Source organism: Bubalus kerabau, chromosome 1 (genome assembly GCF_029407905.1).
Source record: "Bubalus kerabau isolate K-KA32 ecotype Philippines breed swamp buffalo chromosome 1, PCC_UOA_SB_1v2, whole genome shotgun sequence".
Taxonomy (NCBI): domain Eukaryota; kingdom Metazoa; phylum Chordata; class Mammalia; order Artiodactyla; family Bovidae; genus Bubalus; species Bubalus kerabau.
The window spans coordinates 207,499,363-207,527,185 of record NC_073624.1 but is presented as its reverse complement, the minus strand read 5'-3'; the positions used below and the strand labels follow the sequence as shown (position 1 = coordinate 207,527,185).

General features: G+C 39.3%; 1 protein-coding gene across 27 annotated transcripts in view; it reads right to left on the bottom strand.

Moving 5' to 3' along the window:
• NSD1 (nuclear receptor binding SET domain protein 1) overlaps nucleotides 1-27,823 on the bottom strand; it is a 149,251-nt gene that overhangs the window by 7,249 nt on the left and 114,179 nt on the right. For all 27 annotated transcript variants that reach the window (XM_055551115.1, XM_055551084.1, XM_055551118.1 and 24 more), the window contains 8 exons: nucleotides 26,519-26,719; nucleotides 24,572-24,751; nucleotides 17,405-17,561; nucleotides 15,005-15,210; nucleotides 11,509-11,621; nucleotides 6,558-6,827; nucleotides 4,161-4,277; nucleotides 2,781-2,922 (listed from right to left, as the gene is read on the bottom strand). In XM_055551115.1, coding sequence (XP_055407090.1) covers nucleotides 2,781-2,922; nucleotides 4,161-4,277; nucleotides 6,558-6,827; nucleotides 11,509-11,621; nucleotides 15,005-15,210; nucleotides 17,405-17,561; nucleotides 24,572-24,751; nucleotides 26,519-26,719 — 1,386 coding nt within the window. The remainder of the gene's footprint in view (nucleotides 1-2,780; nucleotides 2,923-4,160; nucleotides 4,278-6,557; nucleotides 6,828-11,508; nucleotides 11,622-15,004; nucleotides 15,211-17,404; nucleotides 17,562-24,571; nucleotides 24,752-26,518; nucleotides 26,720-27,823) is intronic.

Below are 27,823 nucleotides of genomic sequence, written 5' to 3'. Positions count from 1 at the left end.
GGGCACTGGAGAAGAGAGAAACAAGGAATGAGAACAACACGTTGAAGATACCCCTGCAGTTTGGGAGGACAGGAACGTCAGTCAGTTCCCATACAGCGCTAGGAGCAGAGAAATTTGTGGCTGCACATGGTAGAACAGGCATCCCCACAGACACAGACTAAAGTTTGAAGTGGAAGTGTGGTACTAAAAGCAGTCAGGACAGAGATAGGCACTGAAGTCATATGACTAACATTTGAATAATTAATACAGAGGAACACTGCCCCTTCTTCCCCTAGGGTGATTAGAGAGAAAAACAGATAAAAGATGGACAGAGAAAGGGCAAAGAATGCAGATAACACAGGTATGATAACACATAATTTATAGTACTTTTTAAAGGATTGGACTTCCCTGGTGGCTCAGACAGTAAAGTCTCTGTCTACAATGCAGGAGACCTGGGTTTGATCCCTGGGTTGGGAAGATTCCCTGGAGAAGGAAATGGCAACCCACTTCAATACCCTTGCCTAGAAAATCCCATGGATGGAGGAGTCTGGTGTTCATGGGGTCACAAAGAGTCAGACACAACTGAGCAACTTCACTTTCATTTTGTAAGGATTAAACAGCAAGCTTGGAACAAAGTTTGGCATCTGATAAACGTAGCTCTTAACAGCGTTCAGTTGATAATTCCTCTTACAAATCAGAAATCTACCCAATTTACTCTGAAGCCATCCATTCTAAAAACCTGATACACATTATGATTTTAAAAATCAGTTTCATTTAGTCAGCAGAACACAAGTGCACAGTGATGCTCAAATATTGTTACTTTCATCATTTAATACCTTATATGAAGCAATGCAAAACAGGAGAAAGGAACTAGTGGCTCAATTTTAAAAACAGGAAAACTGTCAAATTTTAAAATTCTAAAGAGCCTAAAAGACTCCTGGGCAGCAGTATATTTAAATTAAAGAGAAAAAATATATGGGGGAGGAGGGGAGAAGAAGAGAGGAGAGGTTTTCTACAGATGAAAAAAAAGGCAACAGACAAAAAGCTGACCAAATTACTCTTTATTTCGATTAGTGTTTCTTGAGGTAAACATGAATAACACTGACTGGGCTCATATAGGATTTCCACTTTGAGAATCACTGGACTATGCTACTGTCAATTATGAACTGCCCAAGTCGCGAGTTGCCCTCCAAGGTGCAACAACAGCAAAGCCAGAACTCAGGGTAACAATGCCGCAGCGGTTGCCTGCTGAGCACAGGGTGGGCACCCAGGGACGGGGGCCGCCAGGGGCTCCACCAGTAAAGTCTGTTTTGACGAGAGGAAAAAAAACCCTACTCAGGCCAGTCTCATTTTGAGTTGGTGGCGGGGGTGGGGCGGGTAGTAGAGAGAGAGAGACAGTGTATGTGTGCACACGTGCTCAGTCTCTCAGTCGTGTCTGACTCTGTGCAACCCCATGGACTGTAGCCCACCAGGCTCCTCTATCCATGGGATTCTCCAGGCAGGAATACTGGAGTGGGTTGCCATGCCCTCCTCCAGGGGGATCGTTCCCACCCAGGGATCGAACCTGCATCTCTTATGTCTCCAGTACTGGCAGGAGGATTCTTTACCAGTAGCACCACCTGGGAGAGTGATCTTTAAACACTTTGCTAGTATTCCTGCAAAAACTTACTTTGAAAAATTAGGTATATCCTTACACTCAAACTTTATATAAGTCTAAATATTAAAAAAAAAATTTAGAGCATGTCATATATTTCAAATTTTTCATAAAAACCTTGACACTAAATATTAAGCTGCTTTAATTTATGGAAAATATCCATCATATACGTTTACGTTCAAACCTCTCAGCCTTACCAGATGTACTTCCAGTTTAACTAAACATCTGAATATTGTGCTGAACACAACAGCCTCACTTCTTCACTCTGAACTCGCAGAGGCATGGGCATCCAGGACAGCCACAACATAAAAGTGCATTCTCCAAATGTCCAGTTCTTTGACACCCAAGAGGTGAGGGATTTTGTTTTTCTTAGCTTTGGGCTCATAAACCATAAAGTTCAGATGGGTGAGAGGTGGCTATTTGGTTTACAAAATGGATGAAAGTCAACTGTGAAAGGAAACCTAGATGCTGACGATTTTTAAGGCAGCCCGATTTTTATGGAGTTCATGTAAGTTATGGAAAGGTCTGGAAATTCATTCCTTTAAAACCATACAGGGAATTATCTGGCACTTCAGTGGTTAGGAGTCAGTGCTTTCAATGTCACAGCCCCAGGTTCAATCCCTGGTTGGAGAGCTAAGATCCTGCAAGCTGCATGGTGCGCCTGGAGAGCATGCCCAAACCATCATGCTAAATAAAATTAGTTAGTCACAACAAAACAAGTATTATATAACTGCACTTACATGAGATTCCTACAGCTAAAAAATAAGACCCAGAAGGTAAAATGGTGGTCACTAGAGGCTGGGCAAGTTGGGAAAGAGGGAATTTTTGTTTAATGGGTATCTTCAGTTCAGGAAAAGAAAAAGTGCTGGAGATGAATGGTAGTGATAGTTGTACAACAATGTGAATGGACTTAAACGCCACTGAACGGCACACTTTAAAATGTCTAAAATGGTAAATTTCAGGTTACATGTATCTTATCATTCCACCACCAGTAAGAATAGACCTGGTACCCGCCAGGCACCACCAATATAGTCTCCTTGTGTCCTCGGGGGTTTGCAGCCTCATTTTGGATTACAGGACAAATGGGGTTTTTAGATAATAAAAACTGGTCCTAGTCCTGGTTCCAAAATCCTTAAATGAGTCTTACCTGCTTTAATGTCACTCAGGGCAAAAAGGCCAACCCGGGTGTCTCCATTCACAGACCACTTCTGTGTTTCACAGTTAGGCTGGCAGCAATGATTCATGAATCGAGCATAGTTTCCTTTGGGGCCAGCATCAATAATCCGGTCCTAGAATTCCAAGAGATGCTGTTCAGCAGACCTCCACTATTACTGAGTAAAATTAGAGTATTTTAATAAGCTGGAGTTTCTATTTGTAAACTTTGACTCTTCCAGAATGTAGTGCCTAGACTAGCTCTAGTATCACCACCTCGGAATCCACTAAAAACGCAAAGTCTTTGGTGGCACTTCAGACATACTAAAGCAGGAACTCTGAGGCACAGCAATCTATGTAGTAACAGCCCTCTAGGTGTATCCTCTTCTGAACCCTGGCTATACATTAGTAATCACCTAAGATTTTAATAATGACATCCAGACCTCATCCCAAATGATCAGAGAACCTTGAGCTGAGGATCTCACAAACCATCAAAGTACAACTGGGTAAATACAAAGTTTCACACTAAGAAAAGTCTATTATAAAAGCTGGGGACAGGGCAAAACCTAACAGAACCCAATACTCACGTACAAGGAAGAATCTCAGTGTACACAGAAACAAAATGCATTAGGATGCCAGAATTAGAAATAAATCCCAGAAGCAACAAGGTCCTACTATATACAGCATAGGAAACTATATTTAATATCCGGTGATAAATCATAATGGAAAAACATATGTATATGTATAACTGAATTACTCTGCTGTACAGAAATTAACACACCATTGTAAATCAACTATACTTCAATAAAATATTTTTAAAATAATAAATTTTAAAAAAGAAATATGAAACATGTTGGAAATGACATATGGAAAAAAATTAAAAATCCCAAATATAATTCTAGACACCAATGGAACACAGCTCATCAGAAATTTCAATAATTGGAGAGCTGACTTGGGTTTGTAAGATGAGTTCTATAGTCAATTTTTATGACTTACTCAATGTACTAACTAAATATTAACAAATCAGTGTTTCAATCTGTAAAATAAACAGTAAAATTATTATTATTTATTTTTCTGGCTTCAAGTTTTAATCTTATAGGAAAAACACTAAAAGAACTCATCCCAAACTTATGTTGGACAGTTGAAAAAAAAGCAGTTTTAGTGCCTTTTGCTCATGGATATACAGCTAGAGATGAGTAACCTTATCCAACTCCAGGACCCTGATCAAGCAATTCCTATGAACATGGGGGAAAGACACTGTTTTATGCAGTAAAACCCTTTTTAGGCATGTATGACATGCCTACACAGAATAGCTGGGACAACACTAATTAAAAACAATCTTATAACAGTGGAAATAGCACTTTCTATTACTTACTTTGTCTAGAGTTAGCATATAAAAATTAGTGATATCATGTTCTTGGGCATAACGGATTCGAGCTCTGCACTCTTCTTCATCTATTAGCTCACCCACATATTCATTCACAAATTCACCCTGGAACGAGAAATGACTTAAATGGCAAAAAGTGCCAACAGTGTTCATAGGTATACCTTATTTTTAAAAAATTAAAGAAAGTAATAGATTCACAAAAGCTTCCCTGGTAGCTTAGACAGTAAAGTGTCTGCCTGCAACGCAGGAGACCTGGGTTCAATCCCTGGGTTGGGAAGATCCCCTGGAGACGGAAATGGCAATCCACTCCGGTACACCTGCCTGGCAAGTTCCATGGATGGAGGAGCCTGGTAGGCTACAGTCCATGGAATCGCAGAGTCAGACATGACTGAGTGACTTCACTCTGTACTTTTGTACTTAACAAAGGTCGTGGCTCAGATGGCAAAGAATCTGCATGCAATGCAGGAGACCCAGGTTTGATCCCCAGATCAGGTCCCCTGGAGAAGGGAATGGCTACTCCATTAGTTTTGCCTAGAGAATTCCATGGACAGAGGAGCCTGGGGGGCTATAGAGTCAGACAGGACTAAGCGACTAACACATTCACTTCACTTATTCAAGATAAAACATAAATATGATGCTTCAACTATTAAACAATAAGAATGATCTCCCCACTCATACCACAGCCAGTAGCAGAAAACTTGGAATTCACCTTAAGATCAATCAAAATGGATGTTAAATAAACTAAAGCTTCACTATAATGGTTTATCCCTTTACCTAAGAACCTAAAAGTCAATTTTCCCAAACTATATTCTTTTTTCATGGAACATACCCTGCCTACTGCCCATCCACATTTCAAATGGCTGTCCTAATGATTCAGTATACTACGGTCATACTGGTTTTCTCATGTGCTGTCCCCTCTACCCGAAATGCTAAAATATTTCACCAGCTTAAGCCAACAACTATTTATCTTTCAAGTCTCAATTTAAAATATTCTCAGAGATAAGCTAGCTTCAGGCCCTTAGTCACATGCCTACAGAACCCTTTATGCTTCCACAGTGAGTGATTACTTGTTCAATATCTCTCTCCATCTAGAAAGTAAACTTTAGAAAAGTATCAAACATGTCTTTCTTACAGAACACTGCATCACACAGCAACATGCCTGGCACAAAGGAGATATACAATAGTTACTCAGCAAATGACTAAAGGAGACCAACCAAGTCATATTCACCTCCTTTCCTAGAAATAAACTTCAATAAAATTCTTCAGAAAATATAACCAGAGTAAGACTTATTACATTCAAATGTCAAATATGATTTATTCCACTCAGAGACTGTATGCTGCTGCTAAGTCACTTCAGTCGTGTCCGACTCTGTGCGACCCCATAGACGGAAGCCCACCAGGCTCCCCCGTCCCTGGGATTCTCTGGGCAAGAACACTGGAGTGGGTTGCCATTTCCTTCTCCAATGCATGAAAGTGAAAAGTGAAAGTGAAGTCGCTCAGTCGTGTCCGACCCTCAGCGACCCCTTGGACTGCAGCCCTCCAGGTCATCTGTCCATGGGATTTTCCAGGCAGGAGTACTGGAGTGGGGTGCCATTGCCTTCTTCCAGAGACTGTATAATACTATCTATTTATCAGAAATTTGTAGGTCCTTCCAAGTTTCAAGTTGAAGATGTTGCTGCATTTTCATTAGAGAAGACCTAATCCTCTTTTCCTTCATGTTCTATGAACCCAAACCTATTTTGCTCTAAGTAAAAATAAACTTTATTTCATTAGCTGATGATTAACACCTGTATCACACTCTTTCTATTCTCTCTCTTAACTACAAGTTACAGGATTTCCACAAATGAGTGGACAAAACCATAGTATCTCTATGAATTTCCCTCATTTTTTTCATCCTCATGCATAATGAACATGATCAGTAAGTGAAACGTCATACAGAAAAGAGACCATCTAGTCTACTAGTCGGAGAAGGCAATGGCACCCCACTCCAGTACTCTTGCCTGAAAAATCCCATGGATGGGGGAGCCTGGTAGGCTCCAGTTCATGGGGTGGCTAAGAGTCAGGCACAACTGAGCGACTTCACTTTCACTTTTCACTTTTATGCATTAGAGAAGGAAATGGCAACCCGCTCCAGTGTTCCTGCCTGGGGAATCCCAGGGACAGAGGAGCCTAGTGGGCTGCCGTCTATGGGGTCGCACAGAGTTGGACACAACTGAAGCGACTTAGCAGCAGCAGCAGCAGCAGTCTACAAGTCTCTCAATTTTGGAAGGATATGGCAAGACATTATAATAAGGCTAATCCTTACACTTTATTGTTAATCAGAAAAATTACTTGTATTAAGCAATTGCAAAGAAGGAAAAAAAACTGAAGATTAAGTTTCCTCACCTTTTTAATATCTGTTTTTGTTCGGAGACCCCAGCCCCTCTGTAATGTGCGAAAAATTTCCACCTCTGGGTACTGGCGCTTGGTAAAGCACTGGTTCTGGCAGCGACCTCCAGCAGGGCACACGGTAGGGTGGCACTCATACAGCAGCATGCGGTTGATGCACTCAGAGTCTATGCCGCAGGGGTTCTCATCCGTGGCTTTACAGTTGCAACGGGGGATCTCAGACAAGTCTGCAGTGAAGATCTGTACCCTGCCAATAGGACGGTTCACCTGGAGAAGAAACACATACTACAGTACATCAGGCAAGTCAACGCAGGACAGTTCAGGGCCTGTGAAAGGCAGATTTCTTTAAAGTTGCACATCACATTTTACATGATTTTGAATTATCAAGATTTAGCAGGATTATTCATAACATCTAAAATATGGCAACAATTCAAGTGTCCACCAGTACATGAATGGATAAGCAAAATGTGGTAAAAATAACGGAGTATTATTCAGCCTAAAAATGAAGGAAATTTGACACACAATACGCAACATGGATAAACCTGGAGGACATTATGTTAAACGAAATAAGTCAGTCAAAACAAACAAATACTTATACCACTTGGATACAAAGAGATAATGGCAATAGTTATACACATGAATGCATTTAATGCCACTGAAATGTATAGTTAAATATGGTTAAGATAAAAAAAAAACTTTATGCATCTATATTTTTACCACAATTAAAAAGGTGAAGGAAATAAAAATCTAGGTAGTTTGATAAAAAAATAAAGCCTCACTCAATACATAAAATATAAATACCACAAATAGAAAAGAAAAAAAAAAAAAAATCATCTCTGGGCTACCCCAGTGGCCCAGTGGATAAGAATCTGCCTTCCAATGCAGGAGACATGGGTCCGATCCCCGATGTGGAAAGATCCCACACGCCACAGAGCAACTAAGTCCATGCACCACAACTATTAAGCCTGTGCTCTAGAGCTGGGAGCCACAATTACTGAGCCCACGTGCCACAACTATAGAAACCTACACAGCCTACAGCCCACGCTCCAAAACAAGAGAAGCCACCGCAGTGAGAAGCCCTCACATTGAAAGAAGAATAGCCCCTGTTTGTTCCATGCATAACGAAGATAGAGAAAAGCCTGCATAGCAACAAAGACCCAGCACAGTCTAAATAAACATTTAAAAATAAATCATTTCTAAAAAATTCATAATTTCAAGCCTGGGTTTCCCTGGTAGCTCAGTGGCAAAGAAACCGATTGCCAATTCTGGAGACAAGAGTTCCATCCTTGGGTCGGGGAAGATCCCATGGAGAAGGAAATGGTAATCCACTCCAGTATTCTTGCCAGGAAAATCCATGGAGAGAGGAGCCTGGCAGGCTACAGTCCATGGGATCACAAAACAGTCGGACACAACTGAGCAACTAAACAAGAGAAGTCAATTGTAAATTTGAGTTTCCGCTACTGCCACATGGTGGCGCCACGTTAGCTGCTATATTAAAAAAAAAAAATTCACCCTTCTCAAGTGGTAAATCTTAAACATGAAACAGTCTCTGAGTAATTGAGTTACAAAATGTGAAGATATATTTTAAAATTGACTATCACAAGTTGAAATCTTTTTAATAGACTACAGCAATGTCACCTAAGCATTCATTTTTAGTGGTGCTAGTACTGAATATCCAGTGTGGTAAAACAAAGGCCAATTTCTGTGATACTGAAGCCATTAGATACTAACAACAGTGTTGGAAAAAAGTAGACATTCCACAATAGAGAGAGATTTGTGCACTATAAGAATGAGTCCTGAGGACCTCCCTGGTGGTCCAGTGGGAGACTCAACGCTTCCAATGCAGGGGTCGGTGGTTCAATCCCTGGTAGGGGAACTCAGACCCTATGTGTCCAGCTACATAGCCAGGGGTGGGGGATTGGGAGTCTGGGATTAGCAGATGCAAACTATTATATATAGGATGGATAAACAACAAGGTTCTACTACATAGCACTGGGAACAATACTCAATACCCTGTGATAAACCATAATGAAAATCCATGTTTTATATATATAAAACTGATTCATTTTGCCATAGGCAGAAATTAACACAACACTGTAAATCAACTACACTTCAATAAAATTAAAGGAACGAGTTCCCCATACTTGATATTATCTAAATGCGAACAGTGAAATCACAAGTCTTCAAAAACCTATCCTATATGTAAAATTTGATTGTTCAGGAATTGCATTATTTGGTGAGTCAATTTTTACTTGCAAGACCTAAATTCAAAGACTGTTGTGGGGAATAATCTACAATCTGTGTGTAAAAATATACTGTCTTCATATGTTCTCCAGAACAACTTAAAATGACAGTAAGTCTCACTGCCAGATCTCTTCCCAGCTTCTTCAAAATACTGGTAAATGCTTGGCAATGGAGGAGCACTCTCACCACATGCCACTGCAAACCACAGACCTACTAAGGCAAACTCCAAGGTGGCAGACCAGGGCTGAGCTCAATCACCTGGTTCCACATAGGGCCATCTGAATAGTCACCTTGATTCAAGGTTATCTTTACCTGACACTCCCCATTCAAAATAGTTGCATTCTACTCCTTTTTTCTACATAAAGGTATGTTTCAATCATTCTTCCTTGACATCTGATCTAAACTGGTATTAATCTCAAATAAGTTTCTTGCCTAACATAATATAAAGCAAGACAAAACCCCATACATGGTTAAGTAAGAACAACATAGATATATAATTGTAGCATTTACACTCACTCTGGGCCAGGGATTGACAAACCTTTTCTGTAAAGGGTCAGACAGTAAATATTTTATGTCTTCAGGACATAGATCTGTGGTGCATGTTGCTCAACTGTCACTGCAGCTCCAAAGAAGGAGCAGACCACATGCACATGAACAAGCATGGCTGGGTGCCAATAAAGCTTTAATTATGGACACTAATATTTGAATTTCATAAAATCTTCATGTGTTAGAAAAAACTCTTTAGAAAAAAAAAGTTCTTCTAGGCCAGAGTTGGGACTATAATTTACCAACCCCTGGTTTAATCTTTTCTCTGGAAATACATCTTTGTTTTAAAGGTGGAGAAAGAAGGTGGTGTCTAAATTTTATGATTAGATCACACAGGACATTAGTTGGTCTCTCAATACTCAGGTTCAATATGGTTGACAAGCTACCCTGAAGTGCCTAACTTCTGTTATGTGTGACATCTACGACTGTGGAAACAGGAATTACTTTCCCTTTTATTGAGGATGAACTACAATTCAGTGTTATGTCTCCATGAACAATTAACTCCATTTAACTCTCAGACTATGCGATTTTAAGTTTTCTTTTTTCTTTTCCAATAGTTTTAACTATTTGTAAGGATTGATATTTTAACTCATTCTATATTGCATACTACCAGGCAGATCCATTACACTCTTTCATAAATTTAAGCTTCATTATGGAGTTTCAGTGTTCTAAACACTAAATGTTAAGTGTTTCCTTTTCCTGTATCTCATAATTCTTTACTATTTCATCACCCCATTTTGCTACTCAGTGATTCCCAACTATTCTAAAAAAGACAAAAATATGTGGAAGAATGACAGAATCGTAAAGGCTTGATGGGACAGTGAAACAGGCACAGTTTAGTTTCTGCACGGCATTACTCAAAGTACTATAATATCTTTCCAGAAAGCAGAGAAGACAGGAGATAATATCAGTATACCTTTAGTGGGATTGTTCGACTTAGCAAGTAAAAATCTAGGACATACAACTGAATTTGAACTTCAGATAAATAACAAAATAGTTTAAGAATGTCCCACAGAATATCTGGGACACTTAAACACACTAGATTCTAAAAATGGTGGTGAAATTGATCTCTAAGTGAAAACCTCAGACTTCAGAAACTCAAAAAAAAAAAAAAAAAAAAAAAATCAATGAGTACACAACTAATTCATTACCAATGACAAAAATAAATATATATAGTTGTCTTATCCAGGAATGACAAACATTTCACAACAAGAACTTGGGCAATTTCATTTTGTTAATAGAGCTTACAGTATTCTTTCATGTGGTCTGGTATTTGAGCACCAAAACTAACTTGATTAAAAGGTTTTCAAAAAGATGTTTTAGTACTTACTAAATACTTCACTGGGCTTCCCTAGTAGCTCAGATGGTAAAGCGTCTCCCTACAATGCAGGAGACCCGGGTTCAATCCCTGGGTCGGGAAGATCCCCTGGAGAAGGAAATGGCACCCCACTCCAGTATTCTTGCCTGGAACATCCCATGGATGGAGGAACCTGGTAGGCTACAGTCCATGGGGTCACAAAGAGTCGGACACGACTGAGCGACTTCACTTCACTTCAAATACTTCACTAAGAGTTCTAATATGTTTGTTCCTCACTATTCCTTTATTTTTACCTCTGTAAATTCTTTATAAAAATGACTTAACAATATACAAATACAAAAGGTCTACCAGACCCAGATGATAAATGACAATGACTCTTTTACCAAGTAGACTAGCATACCTAAGTACACTTAATATGAATTCTTGTGACTTTGGGAATTCTAGTCAGACTAGTCACCTAAAATATCTTTAGTATCAGCTACTACCAGAAGAAATTATCATGTGTATTATTCACACTATCTCAGGGCCGTTTGTCATTTATCATGGCTCTTTGGTGCCTGCCGTTCAAACTGCAAGATGCTGACTGTGAACAGAATCTATTCCATTCACTTTATGAAGACTTTCCAAAGCAACAATAAAACAGTATCATCAGACAGTTGATTTTATAAAATATCAATACAAACAATGTGCTAAAAATGGTCCTCTGGCACTTTTCTCTTGTATTCCTTTAAGCTCATGCCTCTACCTAAGAGCAACTGTGTTTGTGCCTCCAGTTCTCACCATGAACAGAGTGGGAAGCGGGCAAGCTATCACATGGTCTCTCCTGAAGTCTGTTCTCACCTTTATATGTTTGTAAGGTGGTGGCTTCTTGTCATTCTTTCGATCTTCCTGCAGCTGTCTTAGCTCTTTTTGGGCCTTCAACTCCTCAAACCTTGCTGCAGCTTCCTGAAGAGCTAAGAAAACACAGCACAGTCACTTTCTCTCTGGGTAGAGTGATTTTGCCTTTTCTCCATTATAAGCTGGAGAAAATTCATGTTTTAGACAAAAATCTAAGACATACATACAATTTCTATTTTCAAGTAAGTCATAGTCCCCAGAGTATTCATATATGGCATTAAAATAAAACATAACACATTACTCAATGGCCCTATATGGACTACCAGTTTCAGAGGAAAATTTAAAACAAAACAAAAACATAGCTAAATAATCTGAAAAAGCTCACATATAATATCTCCTAACAACAACCAGGCTGCATCCACTCAGCAATGTCACTGCCTAGAACCCCAATTCTTTTCCTCAGACCCTAATTTTCTGCTTCCACAAATAACGTGCCTCATAGGTATCCAGAAAATATAGTGTGTTCCTTTGGAAGAAATGAAACTTGAAGTTTTCTTTTTCTTCCTATCTATTCTCTGGAACACCTACCCTACTCTTCTTCTAAAACTCATTCTGTAAATATCAGTGGTTATCCCAATACAGCTTCCCAGGTGGCATCAGTGGTAAAGAACCCGCCTGGCAATGCAAGAGACAGAAGAGACTTGGGTTTGATCCCTGAGTGGTAAAGATCCCCTGGAGGAGGGCATGGCAACCCATTCCAGGATTCTTGGCTGGAGAATGCCATAGACAGAGGAGCCTGGCAGGCTGCAGTCCATGGGGCCACAAAGAGTCAGACACAACTGAGAGACTAACACACACACACACACACACACACAACCCTAACACAAAGACAGATCTTCACTCCAGTCCTGCACTTTCATATGTTTAAAAGACTGGAGTATATGAAAAGTCCAACAAAACCCCTAAGAATCTCATTCTTCTCCACTTAAAATTTTAATTCATCACTCTTGATTCAGGTTAAAAACTCTGAAAAGAATTCCAAAATTTCCCAGTTTCTTCTGTTGCTCTCGCCATGATCTGTCAAAACAATAAAGAATATCTTCCCTCTGATTCACCCCTTCTTTCTCCATTTCCTCATTACCATCCAGCAGTTTATGTTGCCTGCAGTTGTTCCCTCCTTCCTTTATCCTATTATTTGGCATGTGCTACCTAGCTGATCTACTTATTGTCTAAATAATCTGAAAAAGCTAAATACCCATCATCCTCTCCACCCCACGGACTAGTCCCTGTGACAGTCACATCATCTCTGCTTCAAACTACTAAAAACAGCTATCTCATCGACATTTCTGGCTATATAGCCTCTCACTTTCCATGGTCCTGAAATTCTACTCAGGCTGCTGCTGCTGCTGCTAAGTCGCTTCAGTCGTGTCCGACTCTGTGCGACCCCATAGACAGCAGCCCACCAGGCTCCCCTGTCCCTGGGATTCTCAAGGCAAGATCACTGGAGTGGGTTGCCATTTCCTTCTCCAATGCATAAGACTGAAAAGTGAAAGTGAAGTCGCTCAGTCGAGTCTGACTCTCAGCGACCCCATGGACTGTAGCCCACCAGGCTCCTCCATCCATGGGATTTTCCAGGCAAGAGTACTGGAGTGGGGTGCCATTGCCTTCTCTGCTACTCAGACTGAGACTTATAAAAATCTGTTCTGACCATGTAACTAAACTACCTTATCAGTAAAACAGTCTGGTACTCGCCCAACCCTACGCTTAAACTCTACCAAATACTTAGAGATCACTAACTCATCATGTTAGACTCAAGGTGCACTTTTACATACACTGTCTTCTTGTTACATTTTAATTTAACTTTTTCATAGTCAGTGCAGTGGTTAAGAGTGTGGATTCTGGGGTCCAACTGCTAGAGTATGAAACCTTCCCATATCACTTACTGGCACAGGGACTTTGGGCAACAAATTAAACTTCCTTTTGGCCACGCCATGTAACTCGTAGGATCTTAGTTCCCCGACCAGATACTGAACCTGGCCCCTCAGCAGTGAAAACACGTTGTCCTAACCACCAGAGAATTTTCCCAATTTAACTTTTATGTGCCTCAGTTTCCTCATTAGAAGATAAAGATAATAGCATCTAACTTATAGGGTTACCTCAAAGATTTAAAGTGGGAAAACAAACTTTGAATAGGGACTGGCAAACAAAAAATGGTAATTATCTTGAAAGCATCACTTAAGAAAGAAGTCATCCATGACTTCCATACTGTCATCCTCAGCACTGTTTTGCATACTCTTGGTTGGCTCCCACAGCATACCATGCACATTTCTGCCACAACACTCTCAAAGAACGACCATTTGACTGTGTCCACCCACAAAACCGTGTGTTCCTTAAAGGTAGAGGCATCCCGCCAGCCGAAGTTCAAGGCATAGAGAGCAGAATCACAGAGCTTCAGCAGGCTCAGATTTGCAATATTTCCTACACTCCAACTTCACCCCTAGCCTTGATGGTAGCCAGCTCTACACAGGCAAAGATGTTGGTCACTTGGTCCTTGACCACCTGAGAGTCTAAGGCTCAAGAACAAAACTCCTGTAGTATTAGTACTGATAGCCCATATCTGCACAGAAAGCACATTCCAACAGGTAAATGAGGACCCTTGAAATAACATGAGGCAAACAAAACTTCTGTCAAACTTGTTCCTTATGTACATCATCTTCATTCCCCATCTAAGAAGTTCTACCTGCTTGGAATCTCTTCACCTCACTATGCAGACAAAATATTACACATCACTGTCCAAACATATTCAAATAATAAGAGATACCTGTATTGCCCTTTAAAGGACAGCTAAAGGAAGAAGCTAATTATCATCGATGGGATACCAACCATATGCGTTGCAGGCTGATTTTTATATTATCTCACTGAATTCTCAAAGCAACTCTTACTCATTACATAGGGAGAGATATCGCTGTCAGACCCTCCTGGCCTCAAAATAGCCTCTTCCCCTTCACTGCTAGGCCAGCTTAAAAAAAAACTCTGATTTCGAACATTTATGTGCTTTCACTATCTTATATTGTTCTATAATTTTGGTTGAATTTTATTTCTTCTTAACTTAAAAAAACAAACAAACAAAAAACTCTCCTTGGAACAAATGTGACTCTGCTAGAGATTCTGGTCCTTGCCAAGCAAACTGAAGTATTTATTCTATAAAACAGTTCCAAAGCTCCAGTACTTACTTGATGGGATGCTGATAAAACAGGATTGATAAGAAACATCCCTTAAGGAAATTCTAGTTAAGTAAAGGTTAGCTTCAAAACTACTGATTTATATGGGTCAACTTGTCTGCAAAATTCTATAGCTGCAGCCACATACTGCTCCAGAGGGTAGAACACGGCTGCTAATAGACTGTATATAAATTCTAAAACATTTAATTCAAACAGAGAGAAGATACTCAGGCAACAGAGATCTATGTTGGCCTAAGAAACAAAAAAGATAAAGTTACCTTTTTTGTATGTCCCGTCGACTCCTTTGCCCATCTTATCCTTGCTGCTCACATCCCCCTCCATGTAGGGAAAGACTCGGGCCTGGTGAGTCCACAGGTAGTCATTAGACCCAAAGAAGAGCACAGGGAACTCGCCTACATCATGTCTCATCTTGTCAATATTGGAAGGTACAGCTCGAGGATGGCAGATCTCAGCTGGCCACCACCTGGGAAATGTGAAAACAAGGAAGAAAACCTCTAGAAGGCTGCAAGGCACTAAAAAGAATCCTACTTTGGAGAGAGGAATAAAGAATAGCAATGTCTCCCTAACCTACATTAATGTCTGACCCAGGGCATCCTTACAATATAACTAGAGAAGAAACAAGCAGTATGTGCAAAAAGCCTGGAGAGGCCACCCTCACGCACATGCTCACAGACCCAAACATACGCCCTCAGACTGCTGTTCCACATCAAGGAATGTATAAAAGGAAGTAATTAGAGACATGGACAAAACTTTACGACTATAGTGTTCACTGAGGAATCTGAAAAAATGAAAATCTGTAAACAATTTAAATATTCAACATTAAGGGAATGATGGAAGATGCTGTGGGACACTATACAACAAAATATAAACTGGCCTTTAAAGAGGGCAACTTTGAAAAATTACTAGAAGTATACAAAAATGGAACACCCAAAATAATACCCCACCCCCATCAGCTTGGCAAAACAAGCATATAAATTACAACAACAACCTTTAGGAAGACAATGCTATTCTACTGTGAGAATGTGGTAAATAAACTCCCGTGCATATATACCAAGAAACACACACAAAATGTTCATAGTTCAAACATGAGAATACATAAATAAATAAATAAATAAATACACCACGCTGCATGTAAACATAAAGGAACACTCTGGAATAGTGAAATACGAATGAACCGAGCACTGCACTAACCATATCTAAGGAGCAAAAGAAGAAATAAAAAAACATGCTGCAAGAAAATACAGCAACAATTCCTTTATATAAAGGACTAAAACATATAGAATCAAACACACATATGGTAAATGTATACAGTCAGGCAAAGAAAAAACACAAAATGCAGTACTGCAGTTACTTCTAGGGATGCGGAAAGAAGATTCAGATAGGGGCAGAGAGGGAACCTCAAAGGTGCTATTTTTTTAAACTGGGAGGTACACACACAAGTATTTCTTCAAAATCATGCATGTTATAATATTTTTTGTGCACTCAACATCATGTGAAATTCAGGGCTGAATGACTCACAAGCTGGAATCAAGAGAGCTGGGAGAAATATCAACAACCTCAGATATGCAGATGATAGCACCTTAATGGCAGAAAACGAAGAGGAACTAAAGAGCCTCTTAATGTGGGTGAAAGAGGAGACTGAAAAAGTTGGCTTAAAACTCAACATTCAAAAAAGATCATAGCATCCGGTTCCATCATTTCATGGCAAATAGATGGGGGAAAAGTGGAAACAGTGACAAATTTTCTTTTCTTGGGCTCCAAAAGACTGCAGCCACAAAATTAAGAAACACTTGTTCCTTGGAAGAAAAGCTATGACAAATCTAGATAGCTATTAAAAAGCAGAGACATCACTTTGCCAGCAAGTCCATATAGTCAAAGCTATGGTTTTTTCAGTAGTCATGTACAGATATAAGAGTTGAACCATTAGAAGGCTGAGCACTGAAGAATTGATGCTTTCAAACCGTGGTGCTGGAGAAGACTCTTGAGAGTCCTATGGACTGCAAGGAGATCAAACCAGTCAACCCTAAAGGAAATTAACTCTGAATATTCACTGAAGGACTGATTGATACTGAAGCTTCAAAATTTTGGCCACTTGATGCAAAGAGCCAATTCACTTGACAAGACCATGATGCTGGGAAAGACTGAAGGTAGGAGGAGAAGGGGATGACAGAGGATGAGATGGTTGGATGGCATCACCAACTCAATGGACATGAATCTGAGCAAACTAGGAGATAGGGAAGGACAGGGAAGCCATGTGTACTGCAGTTCATGGGGTCACAAAGAGCTGGACATGACTTAGTGACCAAACATCAACAATATGCAATACAAGTAATTTTAAAAAGAAAAAGCAACACACACAACTGGGTACAAATAACAATAGGTCAGTTATCTTGAAGGTGCATGTATTGGTGTGTCTGAAAGTAAATATGCCAAAATGTTAGCGATGCATCTTCATTGTTTGCGATATTATGGGTTTGTTTTCATTAATAAAGCTTCTACAGATGATATATAGTTTAGTATATAGTTTTTTTCTTTTATGATGGAAAGTTAATGGGGGAGTGGGTAAACCTTCTTTAATTAGACCATTTATTTAAAAAGTTAAACACAAGAAACACAGGCTGGTGAAAGAACTGTCAGTCTCCTTCATGCTTACTCACCTGTATCTTCCAACTTTTACCCAGACAATTTCTCTGTAATGTGGCTTTTTGCCTGCCTTACAGTCATTGCAATACCAGTTTCCTTCAGGGATATCAATGTTCAGGCATTCACGATGAAAAGCAGCAGGGCAAGAATCACAACACAGAAGGCTGCCTCCTGTGGGAATCAAAAAATCTGGCACTCAGAATCACAAGGCTGCATACAAGGACCCAGCTGAAATAGGTTTTGCTCAGTTCCTAACCGATTATCTTGCAGCCCAGGGCTTGGTAATTTAATTAGTTATTTACAAAGACTTTTATATAAGAGTATTCCCTCTCCAATGTACTTGAACCATACCCCTGGGGATCTGTTAAGAGTCACAGCAAATCATGAGATCTTACTGGCAAAATTAGGTTAGGGCAATGAGGGCAGAAGTAAATCCCTTTAAGTCATGTATGTACACAACCTGCCTCCCCTCCAACTTCTTCCTCTTCATTAAAAGACAACACATTATAAATAAATATCAATGATACACAATGACCAGAGTATAAAGAGCACAAGCTTTAAGTGATATCAGATTTGAACTCTAAGATAAATCAGTCTGGGGGATTCACTTTCCTTGCTGAACTTTAACTTCTTCAATGGTAAAGTATTTTCTGCAATGAACACTAAATAATCATACCTATCTGAGAACTAAATAAGAAAATAAATTGCCCCACAGTGCCTGGCACATTAGTAGTCTCTATAAGGTCAGTTCTTTCTCTTTTTTTTAATTACTTTTTAATCATTTTTTGTTGGGTTCTCTCCTAACACCTTAAGGGCCCTTTGCAGAATAAACTTTATAAATGCATAAAATTAATACAAGAACATAGAATAAAATGAACAGAATGTTAGAACAAGACATTAGAATTATATACAGTCCTTTGTAACACACAAATAAGATCTAGCAGTAGTAATGACTGGACACAAGGTTTCAAGATATCTATAATAATATCTGATTTTTACTGGTGACAGAAATCACATGTACTACTGTGATTTTTTGCCTGAACTTCAGTTAGACATAAGATCTCCCCTTTCCTGCTAAGTTTTCAGATACCAGAATAATTATATACATTGCAACGAGAATGAATTCTCACTTCTTAAAAGAGTTTTACTCAAAATGACTCAGTTTACATATCTGAATGTGAAACATCATGGTTACAGATAAAGAATTTCAGGTAAAGAGATTTCACGTACACGTAATATGATAAATGCCTTATTTATCTCATGCCAGAAACTAGCATGTTCAAACACGCTAGACTCAAACATGTAATTCCAAGTTTCATCCTGAAGAGATAATGAAAGACAAAGCCATAAGCAAGGTATATATGTGCATCTTCCTGGTTTAACTGTGCTTCTTTTCCCACATAAAAATCTTTGAAAAACTTACTTTTGTGACACCATCCTCAAATGATTTCTACTGGGCCTTCCCTTTTCTCCATAAAACAAGTTTTGGGGCATTTGTTTTGTTGCGGCCAGAAATGTGCTCTTAAGACCCAACTCTAGCTTCAACTAGAGAAAATCTCCTGTTTTGTACACTGGAGTTCAAATTCAGGATAAGGCTTCATTTCGTAAGAGGTTCTGTTGCTACAAAACAAGTTTCCAGAACTTGTTTATTTAACACATATAGGCTGTACTCTATGCTCTCAAAAGTCATATTTGGCTATCCTTGTGCATTTTATGGAGAAGGCAATGGCACCCCACTCCACTACTCTTGCCTGGAAAATCCCATGGACGGAGGAGCCTGGTGGGCTATAGTACATGGACTTGCTAAGAGTCGGACACGACTGAGCAACTTCACTCTCACTTTTCACTTTCATGCATTGGAGGAGGAAATGGCAACCCGCTCCAGTGTTCTTTCCGGGAGAATCCCAGGGACGGGGGAGCCTGGTGGGCTGCCGTCTATGGGGTCGCATAGAGTCGGACACAACTGAAGCGACTTGGCAGTAGCAGTAGTACTGCATTTTATAGATGGTATAAACAGTCAGCACAGGACATAGAGTCACATGAGTTTAACCACCCCAATAATGGAATACCCTCTAGAACATTCCTCTCTATGCTTATTTATCTGCTGAGTCAAAATTTAATAACAACATGCTAATTACATGGCCTTTGTAAAAAAGAAAAAAAAATCCTTTTATTCACCTGATAGTCATGACAACTAGAAAATATATACAATAAGGCATTTGAATTAGGGCTTCAAAGAAGGCATGGGAAAAAAATCTGGATTGAAGAATAACCAGTGAAGAAAGGCCAAGGGTGGCAAGCACAACAGTTTTGCTGGGAAGGACGTAATGGGATGAACTAAGGGAGGATATGAAAAGAAACTGACAGGATTACTCTGGGTGATGAATGGGAGACAAGCAGGAGGATCTGTCTGGTGGGAGTAAAGGAAACACAAAGGAGAAAGAGAGGAAGAAAAGAAGGAAAATCACATGAACCATCTTAAGAAACCAAAAGATGAAAAGATGATATTTAGTGGAAGAAGGTAAAAGAAAATAAAGTGTAAATAGATTCTTGAATCCTAGTAATAGATTACTTTCTAATTTATGATTTACCATATTATTACCCTAACACTGATAACCACCTTCACTTTTCTCCTACACATGGACAAAAAAAAAGATTTAAGACTACTCTTTCCTTGTCTTATAACAGCAGGATAATCTTAGATACTCAGGCCTTTTAATAAAACAGTTTGCCAATTACATGGCCTTGGTAGAAAAATCTTCCAGGAATATGTTATAATCTTGAAAAATAAGGAGATTCCCAGTGAACTTTTGTTGATATGGGCTAAAAATAGTATTAATTCATTAAAAAGTAACAATGAACCTATTATGTTAACATTAAGTAACACTTTTATGGATAACTTGGTGATTGTGAATAGTGCTGCTATGAATATTGGGATGCATGTATCTTTTCAAATTAGAGTTTTCACCTTTTTTTGGACATATGCCCAGGAGTGGGACTGCTGGATCATATGAATAACTCTATATTTTGTTTCATAAGGAACGTGCCTCAGAAGATAAAGACTCTGCCTGCAATGCTAGGAGACCCGGGTTTGATCACTGGGTCAGGAAGATCCCCTGGAAAAAGAAATGGCAACCATTCCAGTATTCTTGCCTGGAAAAGTTCATGGACAGAGGAGCCTGGTGGGTTACAGTCCATGGGGTAACAAAGAGTCGGACACGACTGAGTAAACATTCTATGCTGTTCTCCATACACCAATTTACATTTCTACCAATAGTGTAGAAGAGTTCCCTTTTCTCCACATTCTCTTCAGAATTTATTACTTGCAGACCTTTTGATGATTTTGATCAATGGCCATCATACTTTTTTGCAAATATTTTTTTACTTGAATTTGTTGCAAAATGTGATCTGGTGAAGAAAATCTGGTCTCTCACAAATGAACAGTTGGAAAAAGGAGTACTGTAATTCTTCTTCTTTGATACTATACACTAAAACCTCACAGGAAAAACCTTAGTCGGTGTCAACTCTGAAACTATATCAATAAACTTTCAGTACTATTACATTAAAATTCATTGATCTGTCTTGCACTTTGAATGGATCCTTTACAAATGCCTGGTTTTTTAACATCATGCATTGTTCCTATGGAAAATATTAGTTTGCTGAGTCTGGCAGATCTTCCAAATATTTTTAATACTTATTTCTATTTATTTGGCTGCACAAGGTCTTAGTTGTGGCACACACTGTCAATCTTCACTGTGACATGTGAACTCTCAAGTTATGGCATGTGGGACCTCGTTCCCTGAAGAGGGATTGAATTTGGGGCCCCTGCACTGAAAGCATGGGACCAACAGACCACCAGGGAAGTCCCAGACCTTCCATATACTGACCTGTTTCATTACATACTACTATAGTGTCACCATGATCTCATCAGTAAATACTAGGAAGTCATAAAGCTCAGAGTCAGTAGGTACATGTTTTCCAAAATTCTAATTTCCACTAAAGAACTCAAATTTTATCATTGGCAACACTTTGTCAGTCGTTTTTCCTTGAATTGACATGCTCATTTTTATCCATTCCAAGAAAATATCTGACAAATATCCAAGAATGAAGAGCCATAGTTTTTCGGTAATTTTTAAGACTAAAAATGGTGTTCCACAAACAAGGCAGCTAGTTCAGATTGCAACTCAATTACATGAATGCTTAACTTTAGATCATGATCAGTATGCAACAGAACTGCTTTATGTATACCTAAAACCACATCTATGTGAGAGTTGATATTTAATACATTTTACTTACTTTTTGCATCACTGATTCGATGGACGTGAGTTTGAGTGAACTCCGGGAGTTGGTGATGGACAGGGAGGCCTGGTGTGCTGCAATTCACGGGGTCGCAAAGAGTCGGACAAGACCGAGCGACTGAACTGAACTTACTTTTTAAAATCAAAGACATTGTGGGACTTCCCTGGTCGTCCAATGGTTAAGCCTCTGTGGTCCCAATGCAAGGGGCCCGGGTTCGATCCCTGTTCAGTGAACTAGATCCTGCATGCAGAACTAAAGAGCCCGCATGCTGCAACTAAGACCCAGTGCAGCCAAATAAAGAAATAAATATTTTTAAAAACTAAATAAATAAAATCAAGGATACGGTTACATGAAACTTCCATGTTTTTACTGCAAGTGGGTAAGTGACACAGAACACAGTTACTGCTTTTACTTGTACAGTTTAGAACCACCACCTTGATTTGTGTTAAGGTGTTGGTAGTTTTACTACTGGCTATATACCACCAGTACAAATGTCAACAAAGTAAAAAAGGCAAGTAACATCTAGGAATTATGATGAAAAGAGCTACGACGCCATGAGGGCTTCTGAGCGTGTCTCTGGGCCCTCCACTTCCCCGGGCGTCAGGGCTCACGTCTTCAGAGCCACTGCTACAGCTACTCAGTCTTCCTGGGTGCTCATTACTACGCCACAACTTAAGACTGCCATCACACAGAAGCCACACTACTTTTGAAACCATCTCATGCTACTTATGTAATTAAAAACAGTCTAGTGCTAAAGCTGTTTTATCTCCCCATTTTTCATGAAGCATGGAAAAGTTTTGGAGCCTGCATTTCAGCCTCTCAGACAGATGTCTATTTTCATTCTAAGAGACAAGACAATCACAAAGCTAACATGTCTAAAACCAAATCCAGCACAATCCTTTGTGCAATAAAATATCCATAACTACATAAAAATTCCATTTCTACCCGAATGATTGCATTTAATATTCTATTTATTCTATATTAGCACCATAATTTAAGGATGTATTGATGCAAACCCTAGTCATGTTACATAAATCTTAAGAGCAACAACAACAAAGTCCTGATTGACCATTTTCAATCACATAAAGCAGTCATAAAACTTTTTTTGGCTTTAGCACTCTTTAGTATATACAAATTTTTCAAAAGGGATGCTAATTCAAATACAAATGCTGACTCTTAAAAATTAGTCCCTCAGAATGTTCGCAACCAGTCAAATTTTCATGCAATTGTATCACCAGTAAGTAGATCTTAAGAAATAGAAAAGTCAAGAAAATTGTTTCCCTCAAATTACTAACCCACAAATTTTAGTTAATTTGAGAAGGAAATAAAAAAACTAGATAAAAGGATGTTGGTACCACCCTCAACACTAAAAATTAGTAGAGTAATATCCATAAAAGTTTTAGAAAAAGAACAAGCGGCCAACAATCTTATAGTAACCCAATGTGTGCTTCTAGAACAGAGGTAAAAGTTGAACAGTCTCAAGCAGAGAAACGCAGGCCTCCTGGGTGCTTCTCAGAAGTCTGGCCAACTAAGAGAAAAATTGAAATAAGTAATTTAGAACTATAAGCACCACAGTAAACAGACTGGTGGAGTACTAAATATTCCACTTAATGTAACTAGCAAAAATCAGGCTGTGTTTAAGAAGGAAAATATTGATTCTGCTCTAAATTAGAAGTAAGTATGTTTTAAGTAGGGGATGTGGGGGAGATACAGATAAAGACATATAACTTATTTTTCCTTCATAGAAAACTTTATAGAAACTAATATATGTTATAGTAAGGAAATATTTAACAGAAGTTCATAAATTCTTTTACTTTCCCCTTATTTATTCCCTTTTAAATATAAAATTGATTTTAAAAAACCACACACAATTACATAACACCATCTTCTAGAGCTATTTCTATCCAAACTTCTGCCCCTTCTACCTACTTATATGCACCTCTGTCTGGAGTGTTATGACTTAATATTAAGCAATGTTTTTTTCTGATATAGGACTTGGGGCTATTTAGGGTTTTTAAAATTTCTTATTTACTTCCTATTTATTTTTTACTCGCCTCCACCTTTACTGAGATACAATTAACATATAATATTGTGTACATTTAAAATGAACAACATATATGTACTTGATATGTATATATACTGTGAAAAGATTACCACAATAATACCAGGTAACACATTCAATGCCTCACGGACTTCCCTGGTGGTGTGTGGTTAAGAATCCACTTGCCAGCACTAGGAATGCAGATTTGATCCCTGGTTCAGGAAGATTCCACATGTCACAGGCCAACTAAGCCCCATGTGCCACAACCATTGAAGCTTGTGTGCTCTAGAGTCTGCACGCTGCAACTACTGAACCTGTGCTCCACAGCAAGAGAAGCCACTGCAGTGAGAAGCCCATGCACCACAAGAGAGCGCAGCATGCAGCAACAAAGACCCAGCACAGCCAAAAATTAAAAACACTTCAAATAGTTACAATTTTAAGCAGTGTGTATGTGTGAATTTAAGATCTGATTTCCCAGACACTTTTAAAAATATAGTATCATTAACTATAGTCACAATATTATACATTATATCCCCTAAATTTATTCATTTGACCACAATCTCAAATTTTCCAAGAATGACTTTGTTCCTTTTCTCTTAATCTTTTTAATTGTTTCAACTGTTTATCATTTTGTTAAAATTAAATCATTATTCAAAATAACAAAAATAAAACCTCTCCCTATTAGGGAACAAAACCACTGTACTGTTATCAGTAATTCAGGACATCACTTCCCAATATAGTTTCTAGTGGCAATGGAACAAAACTATATATTTGTTGCAATTTAACACTGCTAAGTTAATCTCTCTTTACACTATCCATACATCAACAAGTTAAGTCTTACCTTCAGAGCACACAAAACACCAGCTAACATTAACATGCTCATGATTTCGGCAGCCACGCCTGGGGGTAAAGTGATTAGGGCAGATGATGCTATTGGATGCAAGGATCTTTGACCCAGCAGCCAGGCAAAAGTCATTGGCATGGTATGCCACTGGGCAGCGGACACAGCGCATCAGTCGACCTAAAAATACAAGAAGCAGAAAAACCAGGGAGGGACAAAAGAAAAAGAGATTAAGTATAAAAACAATGTGAGTGTGAGTATAAAAGCAATGTTATTCAAGTCTGTTTGCTAGCACTGGGAAAATGACACAAACAAATGGAAGCACTACTAGGTCAAGAGATCTTAAACACCCAATTCTCTATGAAAAAGCTGAGATGGAAACCATACAACAAACAGCCTTAAGGAGTCAAAGACACCACAACAGTAAGCAAGCCTGCCTCAGCAAGGATAAGCCGTACTCAAACCACTGTCCTGACTCTTTGGAAACTGGAATCAGAGGCAGACTAAACGGTGGTGGTACGTGTGTATACGATCAGACTAAAAGACCAGATGGTAGAAACATTAATGGTTGCTTTTGTTGACTTTTACTCTGCGCTTCTTTTAGATGAATGAACCTCTCTACCTCAAACCCACTTGAGATATATCTTCTAACACACTTAACCAACTAAAAACCATTACCAAGCCACCTGAATGCAATCTGCAATAGCAAATGAGAAGGGGAAAGTAGCTGATGGTTAAATTGCAATTTTGGTCAAGAACGTTACGGTATCTACAGGGCCAGGAAATCATCTTAATCATCTTACAGAAGGTACTGCCACTCTGCTTAAAAGAAAAGCCAACACTGCTGCATTTTTCCTGCTCAGTCCCCATAGGGAGAAGGGAGGCTCTTTGGGCAAATAAGGATTTAATAGTAGAGACACTATATTTGACTTTCAGTGAAATCAGTAAGAGACCCACTATTACTAAGCAGAAAGAATTTAAACACTTGAGTTTACCTGTGCCCACATACAGTTTGGAAAGCTCAGCTCTCAGCCTAAGTATGACAGACTAAAAAATTTTCAGGATAGGAATTTCCATTTTCAAAAATAAAACCAATCAGCACAAAATAAATTCTGCCCTATATCATGTCTGAATGATATCACATCTGGTAGCCACAGATACAGGGCCCACGGGAGAAGAATACATTTTATTCTAATGGAGGAGGATATCCAGCAGAGGGAACTCCCTACCAGTCCAGTGGTTAGGACACTGCACGTTCAGTACCCAGGGCACACGTTCAATCCCTGGTTGGGAAACTAAGATCCCACAAGCTGCATGGTGCAGTGAAAAAATGTAAGATATCCAGCAGAACACCTTTGCAAACTAAATGTCACTTGAGTTCCAAATATTTACTGGGCTTCCCTGGTGGCACAGTGGATAAAAATTCACCTGCCAATGTAAGTGAAAGATTTGATCCCTAGTTCTGGGAAGATTCTAAATGCCAGGGAACAAGTAAGCCCACATTCCACAACTACTGAGGCTGCACTCTGGAGGATATGAGCTGCAACCGCTGAGCCTATGTGCCACAACTACTGACATCCATGCACCTAGAGCCTGGGCTCTGCAACAAGAGAAGCCACTGCAATGAAAAGCCTGTGCACTGAAATGAAGAGCAGACCCTGCTTGTCACAACTAGAGATATCTGTGCAAAGCCAACGAAGACCCCGCACAGCCATAAATATATAAATATTTTAAAGCTACTATGTAATGCCAGGGCTCCATAAAGCACATGTAAAAATGTGGTGGCTGCTAGACTTGTCTATTATTCTCTGACCTCTCACGGTAGATGCTGGTACGCTAACAAAAGCTGGACACCATGAAGATAGATAATAGATTCCATCTGGAAACATCCACTGCCAACGAAGCTGAGGTTCTGTAATTAGATTGGCCCACACAAGAAACACATACCTTTAGACGCAGAAACACTGGCTGGATTGGCAGCGTGGCAGGTAGTACATATGTGGAGGGAACACCGGAAGCCCTTGTTCTGCATCACGGTGGGTGGGTACTTCTGGACGCACTCTTCATGGTAAAACTTTCCACATAAGGGCAGAAGGCACCTTTTCACATCTTCCCCACTCTGCTTGCATACAAAACAGGTATGTATTCCTGGGAAACAGAAAGAAAACAAATTAATATAAAACACAAGGATTCACTCAGTGCTAGCCCATTAGGTGGAGAGTTAGTGAGTACACAATTACGCATGAAATTCCAGCATGGGGTGGGGATGGAAGGTTGCCCACACCACAAAGCAACTCTCGGACACCAGCTGGTATCCTACAGTTCAACTCAATTCTGACCCTATCAACTTGGAGGTAATATCAGATTCCTCAGGTTAAGTAAGGGCTCAGTCCTATAAGACTGTCCTCTATATCCACTCTTTCAGACACCAGTTTTAAGACAAGGTTGTCATCTGTACTTCTGACCAATTGGCTATAAATCAAATGCTGGGTTCGATTACCTTGCTCTAATGGTTCACAGAACTCAGAGAATCATTTTACTTACTAGATCATCAGTTTACTAAAATATAATATAATTCAGGAACAGCTAGATAAAAGAAATACACAGAATAAGGTATGGGGAAAGGGCTCAGAGCTTCCAGGCTCTCTCTAAGCATGTCACATTCCCCTAATCTCTATGTGTTCACCAACGCAGAAGCTCTCCAAACCCCACGCTTTTGAGGTTCAATGGAGGCCACATTACTTAGGCATGATTGATTAGATCACAGGCAACTGAGGACTAATCCAACCTCTAGCACTCTCCCCTCCAAAAAGGTAAGGGGGAGATGAATCCCTTTAATCATATGATTGGTTCTCCTGGCAACCAGCTCCCATTCTTTAGGTAGATCCAAAAGTCATCTCATTAACATTAAAAAAAAAAAAAAAAAAAAGGACAAACATCTTTATAGCTCTCATCGCTTAGGAAATTTCAAGTGTTTCAGGACCTCTGTACCAGAAACTGGACAAAGACCAAATATGTATTTATTTAAAATCATAATATCACAGTAAAGAACGTTATAAGACTGGTCAGGATGACAACATGAACCCACTGAACAATCTTAGTGTTATTATTAAGTAGAAATTTTAATACACGCTTGCTGAAGTGATGTAACAGGAAGTATACATCCCCCACAAAGTACTCTTGCCAAAAGAAAGCTGACCTGACCTAACCCAGCCTCCAGATCTAACTACACGTTTCTGGGAAATATGGAGG